This window comes from Plasmodium knowlesi, assembly GCF_000006355.2.
Source record: "Plasmodium knowlesi strain H genome assembly, chromosome: 9".
NCBI lineage: Eukaryota > Apicomplexa > Aconoidasida > Haemosporida > Plasmodiidae > Plasmodium > Plasmodium knowlesi.
In genome coordinates this window covers 1,705,381-1,723,039 of record NC_011910.2, presented here as the reverse complement: position 1 = coordinate 1,723,039, position 17,659 = coordinate 1,705,381, and the positions used below count along the sequence as shown (strand labels likewise).

The window sequence follows — 17,659 nt, the reverse complement described above, 5'->3', positions numbered from 1 at the left end:
CTTAATTTGGAAGCGCAAAACCAATTCTCCCAACGCCTTTCCTTCATGCACATTTGAAAACACTTAGCTCTATTAGGGGGATCTTCGAATCCAAATTGTTGTCCAGGTAATCACAAAACAATAGGTAATTTTCCTGCAAGAGATTTGAAGGAGTAAATTTTTTTTTTTTTTTTTTGTATGTACAAGCGTCTATGCCCATGCTGCATGTATGCGTGCTCATATATGCAGGTATAACAAAACGATTACATCATTTTCCTGCATCATGTCTGGATCGGGGATGTTCGACTCGCTCACGTAGAAATCCTCCGGAATGATGAGCTGAAGTGTTTGTGGGTGTGTGTGGGGGGGTGAACGGGGTCGTTCCTTTCGTTAGTGTTTTATACATTCCTTTTGTTGGAGCACTTTACAGACACATTAGCTAATGTATATGCCATGTGTTGGAGAACATGACCGACGTATGTTCCTCTATTCACGCTGCACATTGAAAAAAAGACATTACCGCGTCTGTGCGATCGAAGTCATACTGTTCATCCACCTCCTCATCCCGTGAAGGTCTATAAACGCTGTATATGTTGCTGATGTTACTATAATTGTTTTTTATGTAAATGGATTTCTTCTTCTTATCCTTTTGTTTGATCGTGTAATTCTGCTTGTACTTGGTGATGTATCTGTCATATATGGTGTTCTTCAAAAAATTGGAGACCTTGTTTTTTTCCTTCTTGGAACTCGAGGGGAAGTCGTTTTTCCGATTTTCGTCATTGTACATTTTTCTTTTCATGCCGTTTTTGCCTGAGTGGGAAATGCGCAGTTGTGCAAATGTGTCTGTTTGTGCAACGTACCAAAGATGAGAGAGCCACTTTTACAGCCACATGTATCGTTACCCTTAGCATGCATGTTGTCATCGCATATGCTCAGGTTTGTTCCGCCTAAACTTGCTTTTTATTTCTTTCCTTACCCTGACTAGCATTACCAGAGATGTCGCTACTATGACCTTTTATTTGGCCCTTTCCGTTAATCCCTATATATCCAACACTGATAAATGGTTTCTCCTGCTTGTAACTTCCTGTAACCTTCTTTTTCAAGGCAGTCCCTGTGCTTATATGGCTTCTGCTATGCTTCGAAATAACTCTATCCATATAATTTGGCTGGGCGTGTCTATAACTCTTTCTGTTGTAGTCATACATTGAGGCGCTTTCCCGTGCGCCCCATGTTTTTCTTCTTTTGAGGATGCTCCTCAGGCTAGAGGAGGTGTCGAACTTTTGGCCCATCTGAAGTTGGAGAAGTGAGAACAGTGCACGAGCGATGCGTAAGAGGTCCACGAACGATCCATGAACGATCCATGAACGATCCATGAACGATTCATTAACAATCCTTGAGCGTGGCGCCCTGCTGACGTTACATAAGGGAGCCCTCACACATGCACAAGGAAGTATGCACAAGGAAGTATGCACAAGGAAGTATGCACAAGGAAGTATGCACAAGGAAGTATGCACAAGGAAGTATGCACAAGGAAGTATGCACAAGGAAGTATGCACAAGGAAGTATGCACAAGGAAGTATGCACAAGGAAGTATGCACAAGGAAGTATGCACAAGGAAGTATGCACAAGGAAGTATGCACACAACAACTGAGCACCTACCGCGAAGGAATGCCTGCGGTTGGTCTTCTCGACGCAGATGAAGGAACCTATGCGGTCCTCCTCCTGGAAGAGTCGTTTCCTCAGCTGTCGATCACGAGCTCTCTCGTGCTTCACCCCTTTTCCAAGTTCCTTCTGAGTCGTCCGCTGTGCCCCCACCTTCAATTTTCTCCCCTCATCAATCTCACTTTTCACAAATGCACTGTACGTGCGCTTGGGCTGCTTTTTAACATTGACAACCTTCAAGCAGTAGTTTATATATTTCCCCTTCATGTACCTTCGAAAGGCCCTCTGGATTTTTATAATGCTCATACGAACATAGTGATAGTCAGATTTCGTAATATAAGTAAGCCAATTTTTCCTAATAATGTTTGAAGCTGTAACTCTTTGCTTAAAGTACCCTTGAAATATATAATAATCCTGTATAAAAAGGATTTGTCTTCTTATGTGTAAATATTTTTTCCGCGCGAGGTATCCCCGAATGTGCTTCTGAATGATGAGGGAGCTGTTCCTCAATTGCAGAAAGTAGATTCTCTGTTTATACACATAAAAGTAGTAGAACAGGATTTTTCTAAGACTTTGCCTCTTCTTCTGTTGTAAAAAATTATTATAATAATAGAGTCCATGCTCCATTAAACGTTTAGCTCTCATCCTTTTTATTAGCATTTTAAACCTGCATCCACAGAGAACAAACTTCAAGATTTTTTGCTTCCTTTTATGTAGCCAGAAATTATACACACAGTCGATAAATTTATTTTTTTTCTCCAAATTTTTATTTAATATTTCATTTATGCTGGATAAAACACCAAAGCGGAAAAAAACTTTCGTTCTTCCAAATGTGTATTCGTTAGAAGGAATGTCTAAAAATTTTAGTACTATTTCGCAAAACATTTTGGGGGTAAGGAAGGATTTCATTTCGTCCTGCAAAATGTAACTATAAGTAATCCATATATCATCGTAGAGCACTCTGCAAGGGTATCCATTTTTCATCAAGCTCAGAACATCCACCATTCCGCTCATTATTAGCTGATTCAACACCAAATTTTTATTAAAAAATTTGGCCTTCTTTTCCTCATTTGGTTTTATACATCTGATAAATTTAGAAGCCGTCTTATCTAGTTTGTTCGTCAGAATTTCCAGCTGGTTTTTGAATGAGGAGAAGATACTCTTCACTTTGTTTTTTCGTCCTGTGTGATACGTAAGAATGTTGTTGGACTTCCTTCCATTGCGAACGCTATGTCGATGGTTCCGCTCTACTTCGCCTCCTTCTTCGTCGTCATCACTCATATATGGATCATCCCCCTGGATATGTACAGGAAGAATTCCCCTGGACTCAATCTCATGGTGGGATATCATTTCCTTCACGGACAATTTTCTCCTGCTTGATTTTGCCTCTTCCTGAATTTTCAGCTCCGCCATTCTACCACTGCTCTTAGGAGGATTCCCCTGTGTGCTACTCTTAGCACACACAAATCTCCTCCTTTTAAGCAAATTCGTCCTTATGAAGGAATTGCAGCTTGATAAAAAATCTTCAATATCGTTCGTAAGAATGTCTACATTTTTGTTAAAAAAATCGTGGGAGTCGTAGAGTACTTCTCCTGCGTAGTGCGAAATGATGAAGCAGTTCCTGGACGCTTTATAATTCCGCACGATATTTTTGTACTTGGCTGAGTTAATAACATTTTTACTTAACTTTTCGAAAAACAAATTTTTATTACTCTCTTCGTTCGACTTATTTGATGAAAATAGCAAGGACAAATCTTCCAGTATGGTGTAGATGCTCACATCTCTAGTGTCACCTATGAGGGATATCACATTTCTATTATCATTGTAAGGTATTTTCTCGAGAAACAAATTTTCTTCATAATGTATTTTGTGTTCATTGTGAATTATTTGTTTTAAAAAAAAAGCGTGTAGAACTTCGTTTGCGTAATTTATGCACAGCTGTTCAAAGCAATTCATGCCTTCTTTCGCGAAATTTTCAAATCCGTAAATGTCTAAAATGCCTATGAAGTAGGTCCTGTTACCGCTTCTTCGCGTAGTGCCATCTCTGTGCGCTCCGCTATGGTTGCTCCTTTTCCTCTTGTTGGGCTTCATATTTTCTTGTACCTTCTCGCACTCCGCACAGTCCCCATCAGGGTGTTCCTCATCGGTGGCCGTTCCCTCCATGTGTGCGTCGTCACCGTTTTGGTAATTTATCTCCTCCTCTCCCTCGCGCACATTCAATGAGTCGTTAACGCGCATGATCACATACTCGAACAGGAGTTGATAGAGCGCCTTCGATATGACATCCCTGTTGTAGATGGCTTGTTGGTAGGTGTAGTTCTTTTGTGTATCCCGCACCTTCTTTATAGTTAAAATTTCGACAATCTTGTTCTCCCCACTGTTGCCATGGCCACTATTTCCTGAATGGTCATTGCTAATTTGAAGCAGGTCTCCCAACTTTTCACAAACCTCTCCACTCTTTATTTTGAGCATCCCTCCTTCCTCCTCCTCGTTTACCACAAAGTCCACATTTCCTAGGAGCAAAATACAGATAAGCGTTTTGTAAATTTCCTTCTGTTCCTCTTCATATACCCCTATGCTGTGAAAACACTTCATAATGACATCTAAATTGTATAAACATTTATTAACCTTCCCGTTGTCATCACTGGGGTGTGAGTCGTTTCCTAATTTTCCCTTCAGTTTACTTTTCTTCCTGCTAACCACTTCTTCCTTTTCCTCTTCCTCCCTATCCGTTTCGTCCGACTTGTCCATTTTTTTCCGCTTACTCCGACTCCTGCCTCTGCTTCTGCTTTTGTTCTTCCCTTTACTATCTTTGTTAATATCTTCTCCATCCTCCACTTCCTCATTTCCCTCAGAATCGTCTCTTCCATTGGAGGAATTGTCACCTGATTTGTTCGCATATTTTTGGGCCTTCAAATAGTTGTACTTGTACCATGGCAATAGATCAAACTCTTCACATATTTTGGAGTTCTCACACAAGGAATAAAAAATGTGGTAATTCCCTTCCATGGGTGGAACATCGACCACCCTGGACTTTGCAAGAAGATACGTTTCGATGGACGCTGACCGTAACATGCCATTCTCGTCGTAATTTAACTTCATCAATTTTCCGAACCTACTGCTGTTGTCATTTTTTATCGTCTTTGCATTTCCGAACGATTCCAGCAGGGGATTGCTGTTCTGAATTTTCTCTTCATAAGAGGAGGGGGAGGCAGTCTTGTAAATAGATGCGGTAGTGTACGTGGACGCAGTGGTGGGAGCATTGAGGAAGGGTGTCTCCCCTGATGGAACGGGTTTCCCCCCCTTTTCTGCAGAATTTTTGGAATCATTTTTGGAATCATTTTTGGAATCATTTTTGGAATCATTTTTGGAATCATTTTTGGAATCATTTTTGGAATCATTTTTGGAATCATTTTTGGAATCATTTTTGGAATCATTTTTGGAATCATTTTTGGAACCATTTTTGGAACCATTTTTGGAACCATTTTTGGAACAATTTTTGGATCCTCTTTCGTTTATTTCGTCTCTCTTGGAGGTGTCCCTAACATTTGGATTGAACTTGTCCTTTCCTTCTTTCGCAGGTGCTTTAGCGCGACGACCCCCAGTGTCGCCATTTTCCGATGTCTGGTTACTGCCACCGGGGATGGCTCCCTTTCGTGGGTAGTCACAATTTTCCAATGCATCTGCAACTCCTCCACCTTCCTCCCGCGAGTGGCAAGCGCTCAAGTAGGTAAGGTACCTGAGTACCTGCTTCGACGACTCCGTCTTGCCAGCCCCACTTTCGCCGCTTATGATGATGGACTGGCTCACCTTATCCTTAACCATACAATTGTACGCATCGTTGGCAATGGAAAAAGGGTGAGGAAGAGCAAACATATTATTTTCATTCTTAATTTTCTTCATATAACTCTCATCGTAAATTTTAAAATTTTCATAAGGATTCACTGACAATAGGATGTACCCAATGTAAGTATAAATACATTCTCTGCTCCCTTCATTTGAGTACGCCTTATTATATCTCTGTCGAATATTTTCCAACAAATTTGGCGCATTTAAATATATTAACTCTGTATTATCACTACACCCAAAATTGCTATCTATGGGTAATAAATATTTTACATTTTCAGTGATGTTATAATTTATATTATTTTTGAAGTTGTTGTAATTCTCGTCTATGCTGATGCATATTTCTACGTCCCTGTTGGATACGAATCGTCTTACTTTTCCTTTGAAAAAACAGAATATTCTATTCTTATTTTTGTAATATTCAAATATTTCTTTGTATAAATTTCCATTTTTCTTTTTTATCGAATTGATGTTAACCCAGACCCATGAGTTCTCATACACGTAGTTGATGTCTCTCAGTTCTAGCGACTTCTGTTTGTACATCTCTTGCTTCTTTCAAATGGGGGGAGAGGGGCTTTCCACTAGGATGAACACAATAATCGGCGTCAAAATAGCCAATATACTTGTTGCTATAACTGGATGTCCTTTCACACCATGAGGAAGAATGCAAAGGATAAGGACATTCCCGTCCCCCTCAAATTGCACGCTCTACCGCTTTGCCTATCTCCAACTGTCTAGCAATGACGTACGGAAATTAGCCTGATCTATGTAACGAGCGTTCCTCACAAAAAAAAAAAAAAAAAAAAAAAAAAAAGGTGGATTTTTGGTAAACGGACTGACAGAATAAACTATCTACCAAAAGAGACACGCCTTTTCATGCCTATGTAAATGGCAATTTTCTAATCTCCGTACCGGAAAAAAAAAAAAAAAGAAGAAAAAGGCGTTTGCCTATTCCTACTCACATGTTATGAGAAGGAAGTATTTTAAAACAACTGATGAATACATGCATGTGCCTTTCTCATTCTGCAAAGGTTCTTGCGTCACACTAGAAAAACATTTAACATAACAATGTCTAGAATGAGAAAAAAAAAAAAAAAAAAAAAAAAAAAAATTGTGCGCGCTGATCTTTTAAAATATTCTACACAGCGGGAATGAATCCCAACACGTGCACGTCGACGTTTATTCTTTGCATCAGGAGCCAGGAACGCTGTGAAAAGGAACAAATATGTATCTGTACATATTCGCACACTTCCTTAATCTTTGCCCATTCCCACCAAAGTCCGCCCAGTTGCACTTTCGCTATTAAGTCTTTTTCCCATGACAGACCAAATAGCGGAATTAAAAAAAAAAAAAATCCTTTATGTCTCCACAACTATAAACAATTACACAGAAATACATTTTAACAAGAATGAACAAAACGAACTATAATGCATTTCCCCTCATATTGTAAAAAATACCAACATGTAACAAACGAATTTGGAAAAATAACTCTCCCTATCTGAAGGTGTACCTTTCACACACAGTCCTTTTAATTTCATTTTAAATAAATTTTTTTTTTATTTCCATTTCTGTTAAGGTTTCATCAAAAGGGTAGCACACGCCAAATTGTAGAGTATATTCATTTAAGCACCCTCCTCGAATAGCCCCAAGGACGGGTATCGAGTAGGGCCAATGTTCCTCACCGGAAGGGTTACCCAAAGGACGTTCCCATGTGGCGACGAAAATGCTCATCCGAAGCGTACACACACATGAGCCCTTTAACAAGTAAGCTATTATTTTGCAAAAGCTTAAAGTCTAAATAACGTGTAGCACGAAAAAAAATAATAATTTAATATGCTCATCATGAAAAAAAAAAAAAAAAAAAAAAAAAAAAAAAAAAAACTACTTAAACTGTAAAAAAAAAAAAAAAAAAAAAAAGTAAACTACTTAAACTGTAACAAAAAAAAAAAAAATAAAAATAATAAGTAATATAAAAATGTACAAAGTTAAATGTCTCTTTCGTTCATAACTCCCACAGATGTGGGGCATCACATAAGAGGTGGTCACACTGAGGTGTGTACAAATATGTAAGCTCATGTATGTATGCTACTTCCTTTTTCTTTTAATTTAAGGTAAATTCTGCGCAAGGCTAAGTGTACCTCTTCGTGCTTTTAGCAAACCTAGTTACACACATATACGGAGAATTACACAGCGCGCAACATCGAACAGGAGAGAACGTTGCGAAGATACAACATATATTTTAAAAAAACGAACAATTTTAATTCCCATACACAGTCATAGCAGCTCGTTTTATATTCAGAGAAGACAAAAAAAAAAATAATGTTTTTCTTCAAGCGACCTTTTCAGCAACAGTAAAACTTCTTGATCTTTTTTTTGTTAGTTTCTGAGTTTAGGGGCGCGCACGATAAAGGGTTAATAATTCCGTACGGGTCATAGTAAGGGTTCATTGGCATATTCACACCTCCATAATACTGGGGAATTCCTCCATACATTGGGCTGCCACCGTTAAACATTTGGTACTACGTTAGAAGGGGGGGGGAGAAGGAATCAATAAAAAAGAGAAAAACGAATTGGTTAAGTTATTACATATATATGTACATAGACGCATATGCATGTGCCTGTACCGATATGCAAAGAGAAAAGTTAAAAAAAAAAAAAAAAAAAAAAAAAAAACAGACTTACGGGGTAATCCGCCGGAATGCCATGGTTCTGGTACATCAAACTCTGATTAATCGCAGCAGTCGCTTGCATGGCCGTTGGGTCGACGGTCATCCCGGATTCATTAATCTCAGGAATTATATAGGGAATATTGTTAGCATCTATTGGTCTGCTATTGTCCTGTGGCACTGTGTAATACCCTTCCAGTGGATTCGTTTTGCCTACGTTCATGGTAGATTCATTGTAGTTTTCTGGAAGCGTCGTGGTGTGTGTGTCTTTGTACATACTCTGTTCATTCGCGCTGTTCTGCACAAGTTTTAAACTCTGTGCCTCGGAAGACGCCATTTTGTCGTTAAAACAGAGTTGCTGGTAGTTGTTTTGGGAATTAGAAGGTGAGGCGCGCGTGCGGGTGCAAAATTTACTTCGCAGAAAAAGGATAAATGGAAAAGTTAATAAATATGTAAACGAGTATACAAATAGGCGAACAAAAAAATAATTAAATAAATTACACACGGACGAACAGCTGTCACATTCTTGGCAAAAAAGAAAAATTATGCAAAATGGCTATATTTAAAAAAAAAAAAAAAAAAAAAAAAAAAAAAAAAAAAATTATGCAGAATAGCTATTTACAGAAAAAAAAAAAATGGTTATCCAGAATTATTGTGAAATTCCGTTCCACCCATTTTGATGCTGCAAAAAGAGGGAAAATTTCTTCTAAACACTAAAGTTGCAGGTGAAGTTAAAATGTTGCAAAGGAAGATTTTGATTTTTCTGTTAAGTATTCCGCGTGAAAAAAACGAATGGGTGAGAAAATAACGATACAGACAGCATAATGTAAACATATTTTATGCAGAAATTGTGCCACAGTTGATCAAAGCTGTTATTTAAAACAAAACTAACGATGCATAAATCGAAAAGTGATAATCCACGTTCAAGTTGTGAAAAAACGTCTGGCATCTCATTTTCACTCATTTGTTGTTACATGATGAGCACCCCTGTTGAGTTACTGCGGTAAACAAAACAACACAAACCGATGGCCCATTATTATGGTGCGTGTTGTGGAACAATTCTGTACATTTTTATAATTCTTTTCTGTCCTATGTAGACCTTATTTTCATAGCACGTACACGTGCATGCAAATGTGTAGTATGCGTCGTATGAGAATCGGGGGTGCTATCATGGGACCCCTGCTTTTACTTGCAGAAATGTTCCTTCAAAATGGGCTTCAAAATGTTATTTCAAATGTGTGCCTTCAAGAATGCTGTTCGTTTATGTTCACCTCATTACATTTTCAAAGGTAATCACAGCGCGAACATATAATCAATATTTTTACACACTTTAACACATGTGTGGAGGTGCCATTATGCATTCTCTACTAACGCGGGCGTAGTAGAGCGTTAGGAATGAGTTTAATTTTTTGAAATAAATCATCATATTGGTGTTCCTTTTTTTTTTTTTTTCTTTTTCCTGACAATACGTAACGAAAGGACGCACCAAACAAATGCTTAACTTTTTGTGCAAAATAAGTGCAATGAATCGCACAGGGCTAATTACTCCTCTTTTGTCTTACTCTTTCAGACCGAGCAAATATTGAAGAACAAAACTTTTTCCTCATAAATGAAAAACGGATGAATGACATAAAGCGGTCAATGAAAAAGAATTGCTCACTGGTTTTGGTGAAGAGTGTGCTAATTCGTTAATACGCACACAAACAATTTTAGGATAATTAAAGAAGGGGTAAATAAATAACCACACAAAAACATTTTTTCATGCAAAAAAAACGAGGGTCCCCGCGGACCCATATGAATATATTCTCGATTCACAGGGACGTACCCCCCCTCTTGATGAATATACTGCTCGTCCATACAAAAAGCGTGCCTCAAAGTTTATGTGTAGAATTTCGTATTTTACTCGTCCAAAGGGAGGCTAATAGGAAAAAAAAGAAAAAAAAAAGCGGGAGTAGACATGCAGTTTCATGGGTAATATAAAGGGAAGGGCAGCCCATTTTTTTTTTTTTTCTTTTTTTCCAAATATTATGCAGATTCTTTGATGGAAATTAGGGGTATCCTCCGTGGATAAGACCCAAGCAGTAGTCTTCAACGCAATTGTCAAACGTGCGCAACAGCCTCGCAAATTTTGGCCTAATTCTGTTCTGCCTGTTCTCCTCCTCTTGGATATATTTTACAACGGTGTAATTGTGTGCGAATTTGTTATCATAAAAAAAAATTTTAAATACTGATCCTTGTCAGCATCCTTCATTTCGGACGATAAACACATTAAGATGTTCAAGTGGGGGAAATCCTCCTCCTGATGAATATCAGCGATATGCCCTTTCTTCTTCCTCTTCTTCTCATTTGGTATTAAATAAATGAAGAATGGTTTCTCCACTAAAATATTATTGCTCATGAAGTCTTTTTTTAGAAATATGTGTGTATTTAGGATGTCATTGAAGCTATGTGGAATCAGAAAGGACTCTTCCTGTGTAGTATGTTCCTTAACAGTTAAGTGCGTTTCTTTTTTCTCAATTATCCCTTTCCGCTTGTGCGTCTCCCCCTCAATTACACTGCCTTTATTTTGTTTCCTTGGCTTTTCAACAACCAAGTTAACAGTGTAGTCAATAAATTTCTCCTCGCTACAAAGCTTCGAATAGAAGAATAAAAATTTGTACCTTTTCTTCAAATTCAAAATGAGTGTAAATGCATAATCCAGCAAATCACACGTTTTCCTTCTTACGTAATTATTATCAGAGAACCAATTTACCTTGTCATATTTGTAGGCATTCCAGAAGGATAGAGAATCAATAAATAAAGCTTCAAAAAATTTTTTTTTTTTTAATAAATTTTTTAACGTATTTAAAACGAGTAGTAGATGACCTGGATTAAATATTCGAAAATAATATATGTTCGAAAAAGAATTTTCCAAATAGGCTTTTCCTAAATTCATATTTTGGTAACTACCACCACTGCCCCAGGTATTACTATGGTTGTAGTTTACATGTTTCTTAATTTTTTTCCATATAATATTTTCGTAATTGTTATAGTTAAACGTAAGGTCGCAATCCAGATACACCACTTTGCAGTTCATTCCGTTAAGTTCCTTTACCGCCGTCATCTCGGCTACAATTTCCGTCAAAAGAAGCGTTTTTCCGCATTTTTCTCTTCCATATATACACACACTATCCGCCTCCTTGAGTGTTCCATTTTTTATACACTTCTTTATCACTACACAGTCATTGAAGTTGTAACCTCTTATGGACTCCTCGAATAGGTCCAAACATGTACAATCTATTTCATAACGTTTCCTGTCTTTATTTGCCATGCAGTGTTGCCTCTGCCCGCGGTGCACTTGGCTGCGCTGTAGGTGGGGCTATTGACTGCTCTGTTAGCTGTACGTCTCGTCGCTCTTTCCGTTGCTCTTTTCGTTGCCCTTTTCGTTGCACTTATAGTCACTCTCTTCCGCAGCTCCTTGGACGTATTCCTCTACTATTTTGGCTCACAAAAAATGTACGTGCCCCTTGGGTTTCAAAAAAAAACACCTATCCATTCTTGTGCCACACGTTTGTGTGCAAAAACGTTGTTTCTTATTTTTTTTTCTTTCTCTAGAAAACTGCTAATTTTAGAAGATGAGAAAATGGGATAAACATCTATGAATACGCTTAACAAGCTTTACAACGTTTTCGCAACTCAAGGGGGGTATTCTCGAAACATATAATGTGCAAAAAAAAAAAAAAGGAAAAAAAAAAAAAAAAAGAAGAGGGGTATGTTTTTCACCAAAATAGTGTACTTTCCCTTTCCCCTGTTCAGCCTTTCTTTGCTACAGTTGGCTTATTGATTTGGAGTTCCGCTAACTTAGCAAACGTTTATGCATGTGTTCACAGAATGGATACATGCATCCATACATACACAGCACAGTACAGTACAGTGCAGTACACCTATCCTCTTTTACATTCGCATGAGAAAGGGCTAAACGTTTCCTCGGCACTGTTCCCTTTGCGTTTTCTTTTTTTTTTTTTTTTTTAACTTTGTGTATGATTACGATTACTTGTCAATAGGCATACCTCAGGATGGGAGTTACAACACCATTTCAGTTCATTTGAGAATGTTTCATTTTGTTTTCCTATTCCTATCGCGAGTTAAATAGTTTGCACCTTTTCCATGTGTCCTCGAAAAAAGAAAAAAAAAAAAAAAAAAAAAAAAAAAAAAAAAATCACCGACACATGTATATCCACAAGTTTCATTCCCATTGGGGGTTACAGAAAATGTTGAGAAGAGAGGCGTGCCGAAGTGAGGCAAACATATCTACATACATGTGTACGTGTATAGGAAGTCGAAAGGAAAAAAAAAATAAAATTACTAAATAAGGTTTATGGTTAAACACACCGTCGTATATCCTTCGCAAATAGTTAATTCTCCAGATTAACCTTCTTTAAAAGATCAACAAGCCAAAATAAAAAAAGAAAAAAAAAGAAAAAAAAAAAAGCACACACACACACACATACACTGAGAAGGAAGATACCAAACGATTTTTTCTACCTATCATCATTACGCCGGTCATTTTACACATTTAAATGAAACACGAAAAGACCATTTTTAGCGCTTTCCCATCCACACGCCCTTATTGTAGAACGTCATTTTAACGTGTGTCACTCATGTGGTGCTGAACTGACTTATTTGGAAAAACGAGTAAATAAAAAAATGATGAACTCCGATTGGGAAATAGCGGATTAATGGGTAACCTTCCTTTACAATGGAATTCCCCATTTTTCTTCTTCATTTATAGATCACCTATTTTTTTTTAGGGGGGGAAGCAAGAAAACGTTGTATTTTTTATATTATCGCTCTTGAATGGTGCATTTTAACTGGTTTGATGTGATGAGTTGTGTGTGCATTTTTATTTTTCCTCTTTATGCTTCACCAATGGAACATATTTGCTGTCCTCCCATTCATTCATTAAACATGATAATTCCAACATGTGTTCATTCATTTAGCATCTCCTTTTTACGAACCGAGAAGATTTAAAATGATTTATTGTTCAAATCGGAAATGGAACGCGCGTTAAGCTGCCTGCACGCGCAGGATACGTATATGTGTATGCCCTGTGAGAAAGTGCAGAAATAGCGCTTGCCCAATTTTTGCGCATACTTAGCGGGATAGGAACGTAGATAAGACAATTTGCGTTCGAAGGCACTACACACATGTACGAACTGCACATGGGAATCTTATCAAGGCTCATTAAATAAAAGAGGTGGCTATTCAAGTAAATACGCATTCACTAGGTTTTCTTATTATGGGATCATGGCGCCTGCGCATAGTTGCATTCACAAAGGGAAGGCCATAGTGTGACAACCAGTTGGCCTCAAAAGGGATCTGCACAAAGAAATCACACAAAGCATTATGCACTAAGTAGTACCATACAAGTGAACACACGCGGTACGCTGTTGGGAGAGAAAAATAAAATCGACACCTAGCATTTAATGAGAGCGATACTAGGGAAACATAGCATAGGCAAGTAAAATATATGCTCATTTGCGGTCGTTCATGTGCGTGTACATTCCTTGCCTTTGCATACATATATCTAGCACATTGATACATACCAGATAGATTAGCTTTAAATTTCAAACTTGTCAAATTGCACCTTACGCAAAAGTTGCATTATTTCAGAAAAAAAAAAAAAAAAAATTAATTAAACACAATCGTGCATGCAAGCACGTGCAGGGAAAGGAAAAGGCATGAAGCCTAAAGGCACATAAAAGTAGTAGCAAAATAAAGCACAGCGAAAAAAAAAAAAAGAAAAAAAGTAAAAGGCAACAACAAAAAAAAAAAAAAAAAAAAAAAAAAAAAGAAAAAGCGAAAGAAGGAAAGAAATAAAGAAATAAAGAACGCTAAAGAAAGCGAAATGGAGAACGTCCTTGCCTCTTCCTACTTCACTTTTTCCCTAAAGTCCAACTGCTGAACGAATCGCCAGCAGCACGTTTGCCAATCGCAAGAAATTTTGCCCCAACCCTCTCTCAATTTTTTTTTTTTCACGTCTTTGCACGCGCCGTGACAAGATTTCTCCCCCATCGGAATATATACACCTTAAGTATGATTGCACCAAAAAGGAAAAAAAAAAAAAAAAAAAAAAAAAAAAAAAAATTTACATACGGAAGGAATGCATAAATGTTAATACTTGTGGTTTTTTATTTTACATTATGCACCGTTAGATATCCTCACATGTCCTCCTTTGTGCCTTAGTATATTAGGTTTAATACCCTTCCACTGCGAGCTAGCTGGACATACATAGAAGAAAATACCTCATTTCTTGACTAACACACTTGTCATCATCCAAATAATGGGTAAGTCTGTGGTACACGTTCGTGGTGCTACATGCAGCGCGGGTGGTATGTACATGTAGATATTTTTGCATTCTATCGTGCGCCTAGGAGACATTGTCCCAGCTAGAGGAACTTTTGTATAGGCGCTCAAATATGTACGTATGTATACGCTTGAAAAAGGTCACTGATCAAAGTGACCAAGGGAGGAAAAAAACGCGTACTCACATGCAGCTAATTCCTCCTCTCGCGCAGACACTGCCACTAGTGCAAACCCAAATGAAGGAGCCACATTGGGCTCTTCGGAAATATCCAAAATCGAAGCTATACTTGACAAAATTCTGCCATATAGGGACATAAATGTAGTAACCCTAAAGAGCGTAAGGAAAGACGTGGCGGATTATTTAAATGTGGATGAATCGTACTTTTCGGAAAGCAAAGAAAAAAAAGAATTACTGAAAAGTATCTTGAAAGAAAAGTTATTAAAAATTTACCAGCAACAAAAAGAGGAGGAGACGACGGATGATATTGGAAATAGCGAATACAACGACGAAGTGAAAAAGGGAGACTCCAAAGAGACAGTAAGCAAAAGTGCAAGCAAAAGAGCAAAGAAAAGCCCGAAAAATAAAGACAAACATGGAGAGAAGAAGAACTCCGATAATGATGAGGAAGGAGACAACTACACCGATGACAGCATGGGGGATAGTACAACGAAATCAAAAAAAAAAAATAAAATAAAAAAAAAAAAAAAGAGAGAATTAAATTCTGACGAGGATAATCAAGTACCAAAGAAAAAGAAAAAAGGAAAGGAAAAAAATGACGACGACGATGATGAATATGATGAGGATGAAGAAGACGATGAACCAACTAATTTCGATTATGATACTCAAAAACGTAAAGCCAATAATGAGGATGCTTCAAAAAAGAAAAAAAAGAACATAAGCAACAGTGGAAATAACAGTAATAAAGGAAAAAATGTGCATAACACGAAGAAAGAAAAATTAAAAAAATTAGTTGTGGATTTAAAAATTGGACCCACTATTTTTAAAGACTTAAATAAAGAAGACGAAGAAGCATACAATAAAAAACTAGAACAGAGAATAATTGCGTTTTGCGAAAAAAAACACGTATGCTCGGAAAGTGGAAGATTACCCAGTCCGAATGAAATACATGAGTACAGAAAAAAAATTAAACTGAAGGAAGAATTAGATGGTATTGACCCGTCCAACATCCTCGACTCCAGCACAAGGGTAAGGAGAAGGAACCCCAACGCTTATGTACCGCAGTCCTTTGCAGAGATTGATGAGGAGGATGAGGAAGAGGAACAGGACGAAGAGGAAGAAGATGATGATGACGATGAAGAGGTCGAAGGAGCCGATGATGATGCAGAAGAGGAGGAGCAGGAGGAGGATGAAGATGAAGATGACGAAGAACATGGAGAGGATTCCGACGAATATGAGGAAGATGATGAGGACGAGGTGCATAAATCTAAAAAGAAAAAGTTTATAAAAACAATCAGCAAGAAGAAGACTCGTGTGCTGGAGGACGACGACTAAGCAGGCGATGCTGTTCCTCCGTTTCAGTAAACGGCCAGAGGGAGAAAATGACAACTGGAAACATAAACTAAATACAGATGTTTTAAAAAAAGAGGGGAGAGCCCTTTTCCCCAGGATTCACGCGAGAATACCCAACTCGTTTCCTATTTTTAATTTTATGATTCCAACCCCTATTAATATATATACATTTTTTTTTTTTTTTTTTTCAAATTTCGCGTATGAGTCTTCATTTTGGAACACACATTTAATGTGTACGTGTGTGTATGCACGTTCCGTTCGCGACAACGTTGGAAGTGGCAAGCGGAGCAGCTTTTAAGTGCAGGAAAGTATATTGGCACAATATACCATACAATCTGTTCGTTCGAGATCAACAGTAGGCAAAAAAAAAAAAAAAAAAAAAAAAAAAAAAAAAAAAAGACAGGGATGATGATACACGCAGCCATGTGGTAGGCATAACTTTGATGACCTTGATGACGTGCCAAACTACTCCTTGGTTGGTTCTCCATGTCAGCATCTCAGTACAATGATTTAAGCCCCCACGAACAGGTGTGCACATTTTTTTTTTTAACCCCCTTGATTTGGTTGAGATGTGCATTTGTATATACATATGAAGAGAATACCTTAACACTATTTTTAAATCCCCTGCATATGATCTTCCCTTATTCTAAATACTTTTCTTCTTTTTCTCTTTTTTTAATTTTATGAAACTTTTTTCTTTTCCTTAAAAAATTTTTTTTGTATTCATCATTCTGCAAAGTGAGATTCATCAAATTGGAGCAACAGCTTCTTTGCAGAGTTGTTTTTTTTTTTTTTTTTTTTTTTGATAACAGTTATGAAGCCTAGTGTTCACTACAGAAGAGTATTACCCAAATATAGTCGTGCTTTTCTTTGCTATGCCCCTTTCAGATGGGGGAATTTCTTCCCCCCAAAGGGGGGGGGGTATCCCCCAGACGAGTATTACTAATAACGTGGGAGGACGCTTGGCCTCCTTTCTCTGGAAGCTCCTACAGGGGTTGGAATTTTTTCTTCCCCATGAAGAGTGTAACAACTTAGGAAATATATAATCCATACATGTGATTGACTGCTGATCAATGTGCCATAAGCCCAGGCAGATGAGGAAAAGCATGTCCTTTGCTTAGGCACAAATGTTCTATTTAACATTACCTTCTTATTTGTTTGTTTCATTTTTATGCGGACGTAATGGGCTTTTTTTTATATTTTTTTTTTTAACTCAATTTTTACCATTTTACCATTTTGGCATTTTTTTTTTTTTTTTTTTTTTTTTCTTACCATTATGCTATATATATTTTTTGTCCTCATCGCATCTTTTCACATTCCCAATTTTTCGTTGTGCGCCCTCACAGTGTTGAAATTCAAATTAGGCTTTTCTCCATCCAGTCATCATTCTCTCAATGCGATTCACAAGTCCCCATTTTTACAAAACTTATGGCTCGCTTTCACCGTGTTGGCCGCATGTTTATATTATTTCATTTTAATTTAATTTAATTTTTTTTTTTTTTCACAATCGCAACAGTTTATCGAATTTTTGCGCGTACGATAAAAGGAAAAAAAAGCGTTTCAGATAATTTTTCCAAAACTTTTCTCATTTAACAGCATACATCTCTCGTCAACATTTGATCGTGTTAAT

At 37.5% G+C, this 17,659-nt stretch overlaps 4 protein-coding genes across 4 annotated transcripts; 1 reads left to right on the top strand and 3 right to left on the bottom strand.

The window, feature by feature from the left end:
- Positions 1-43: 43 nt before the first annotated feature.
- PKNH_0938300 (myosin K, putative) lies at positions 44-6,030 on the bottom strand (the record flags this gene model as incomplete). Its single annotated transcript, XM_039114064.1, has 5 exons — positions 44-133; positions 247-318; positions 500-789; positions 956-1,268; positions 1,639-6,030. The coding sequence occupies 5 exons, from the start codon at positions 6,028-6,030 to the stop codon at positions 44-46; spliced, it is 5,157 nt and encodes a 1,718-aa protein (XP_038969686.1).
- Positions 6,031-7,829: 1,799 nt separating this feature from the next.
- Positions 7,830-8,490, bottom strand: PKNH_0938200 (conserved Plasmodium protein, unknown function; the record flags this gene model as incomplete). The annotated part of the gene is made up of 2 exons (XM_002259370.1): positions 7,830-8,006; positions 8,170-8,490. 2 exons carry the CDS (start codon positions 8,488-8,490, stop codon positions 7,830-7,832), a joined length of 498 nt encoding a protein of 165 aa, XP_002259406.1.
- Positions 8,491-10,326: 1,836 nt separating this feature from the next.
- On the bottom strand, positions 10,327-11,463 carry PKNH_0938100 (P-loop containing nucleoside triphosphate hydrolase, putative; the record flags this gene model as incomplete). Its single annotated transcript, XM_002259369.1, has 1 exon — positions 10,327-11,463. The coding sequence occupies one exon, from the start codon at positions 11,461-11,463 to the stop codon at positions 10,327-10,329; it is 1,137 nt and encodes a 378-aa protein (XP_002259405.1).
- Positions 11,464-14,475: 3,012 nt separating this feature from the next.
- PKNH_0938000 (conserved Plasmodium protein, unknown function) lies at positions 14,476-16,011 on the top strand (the record flags this gene model as incomplete). Its single annotated transcript, XM_002259368.1, has 2 exons — positions 14,476-14,479; positions 14,711-16,011. The coding sequence occupies 2 exons, from the start codon at positions 14,476-14,478 to the stop codon at positions 16,009-16,011; spliced, it is 1,305 nt and encodes a 434-aa protein (XP_002259404.1).
- Between the last annotated feature and the right edge of the window lie 1,648 nt (positions 16,012-17,659).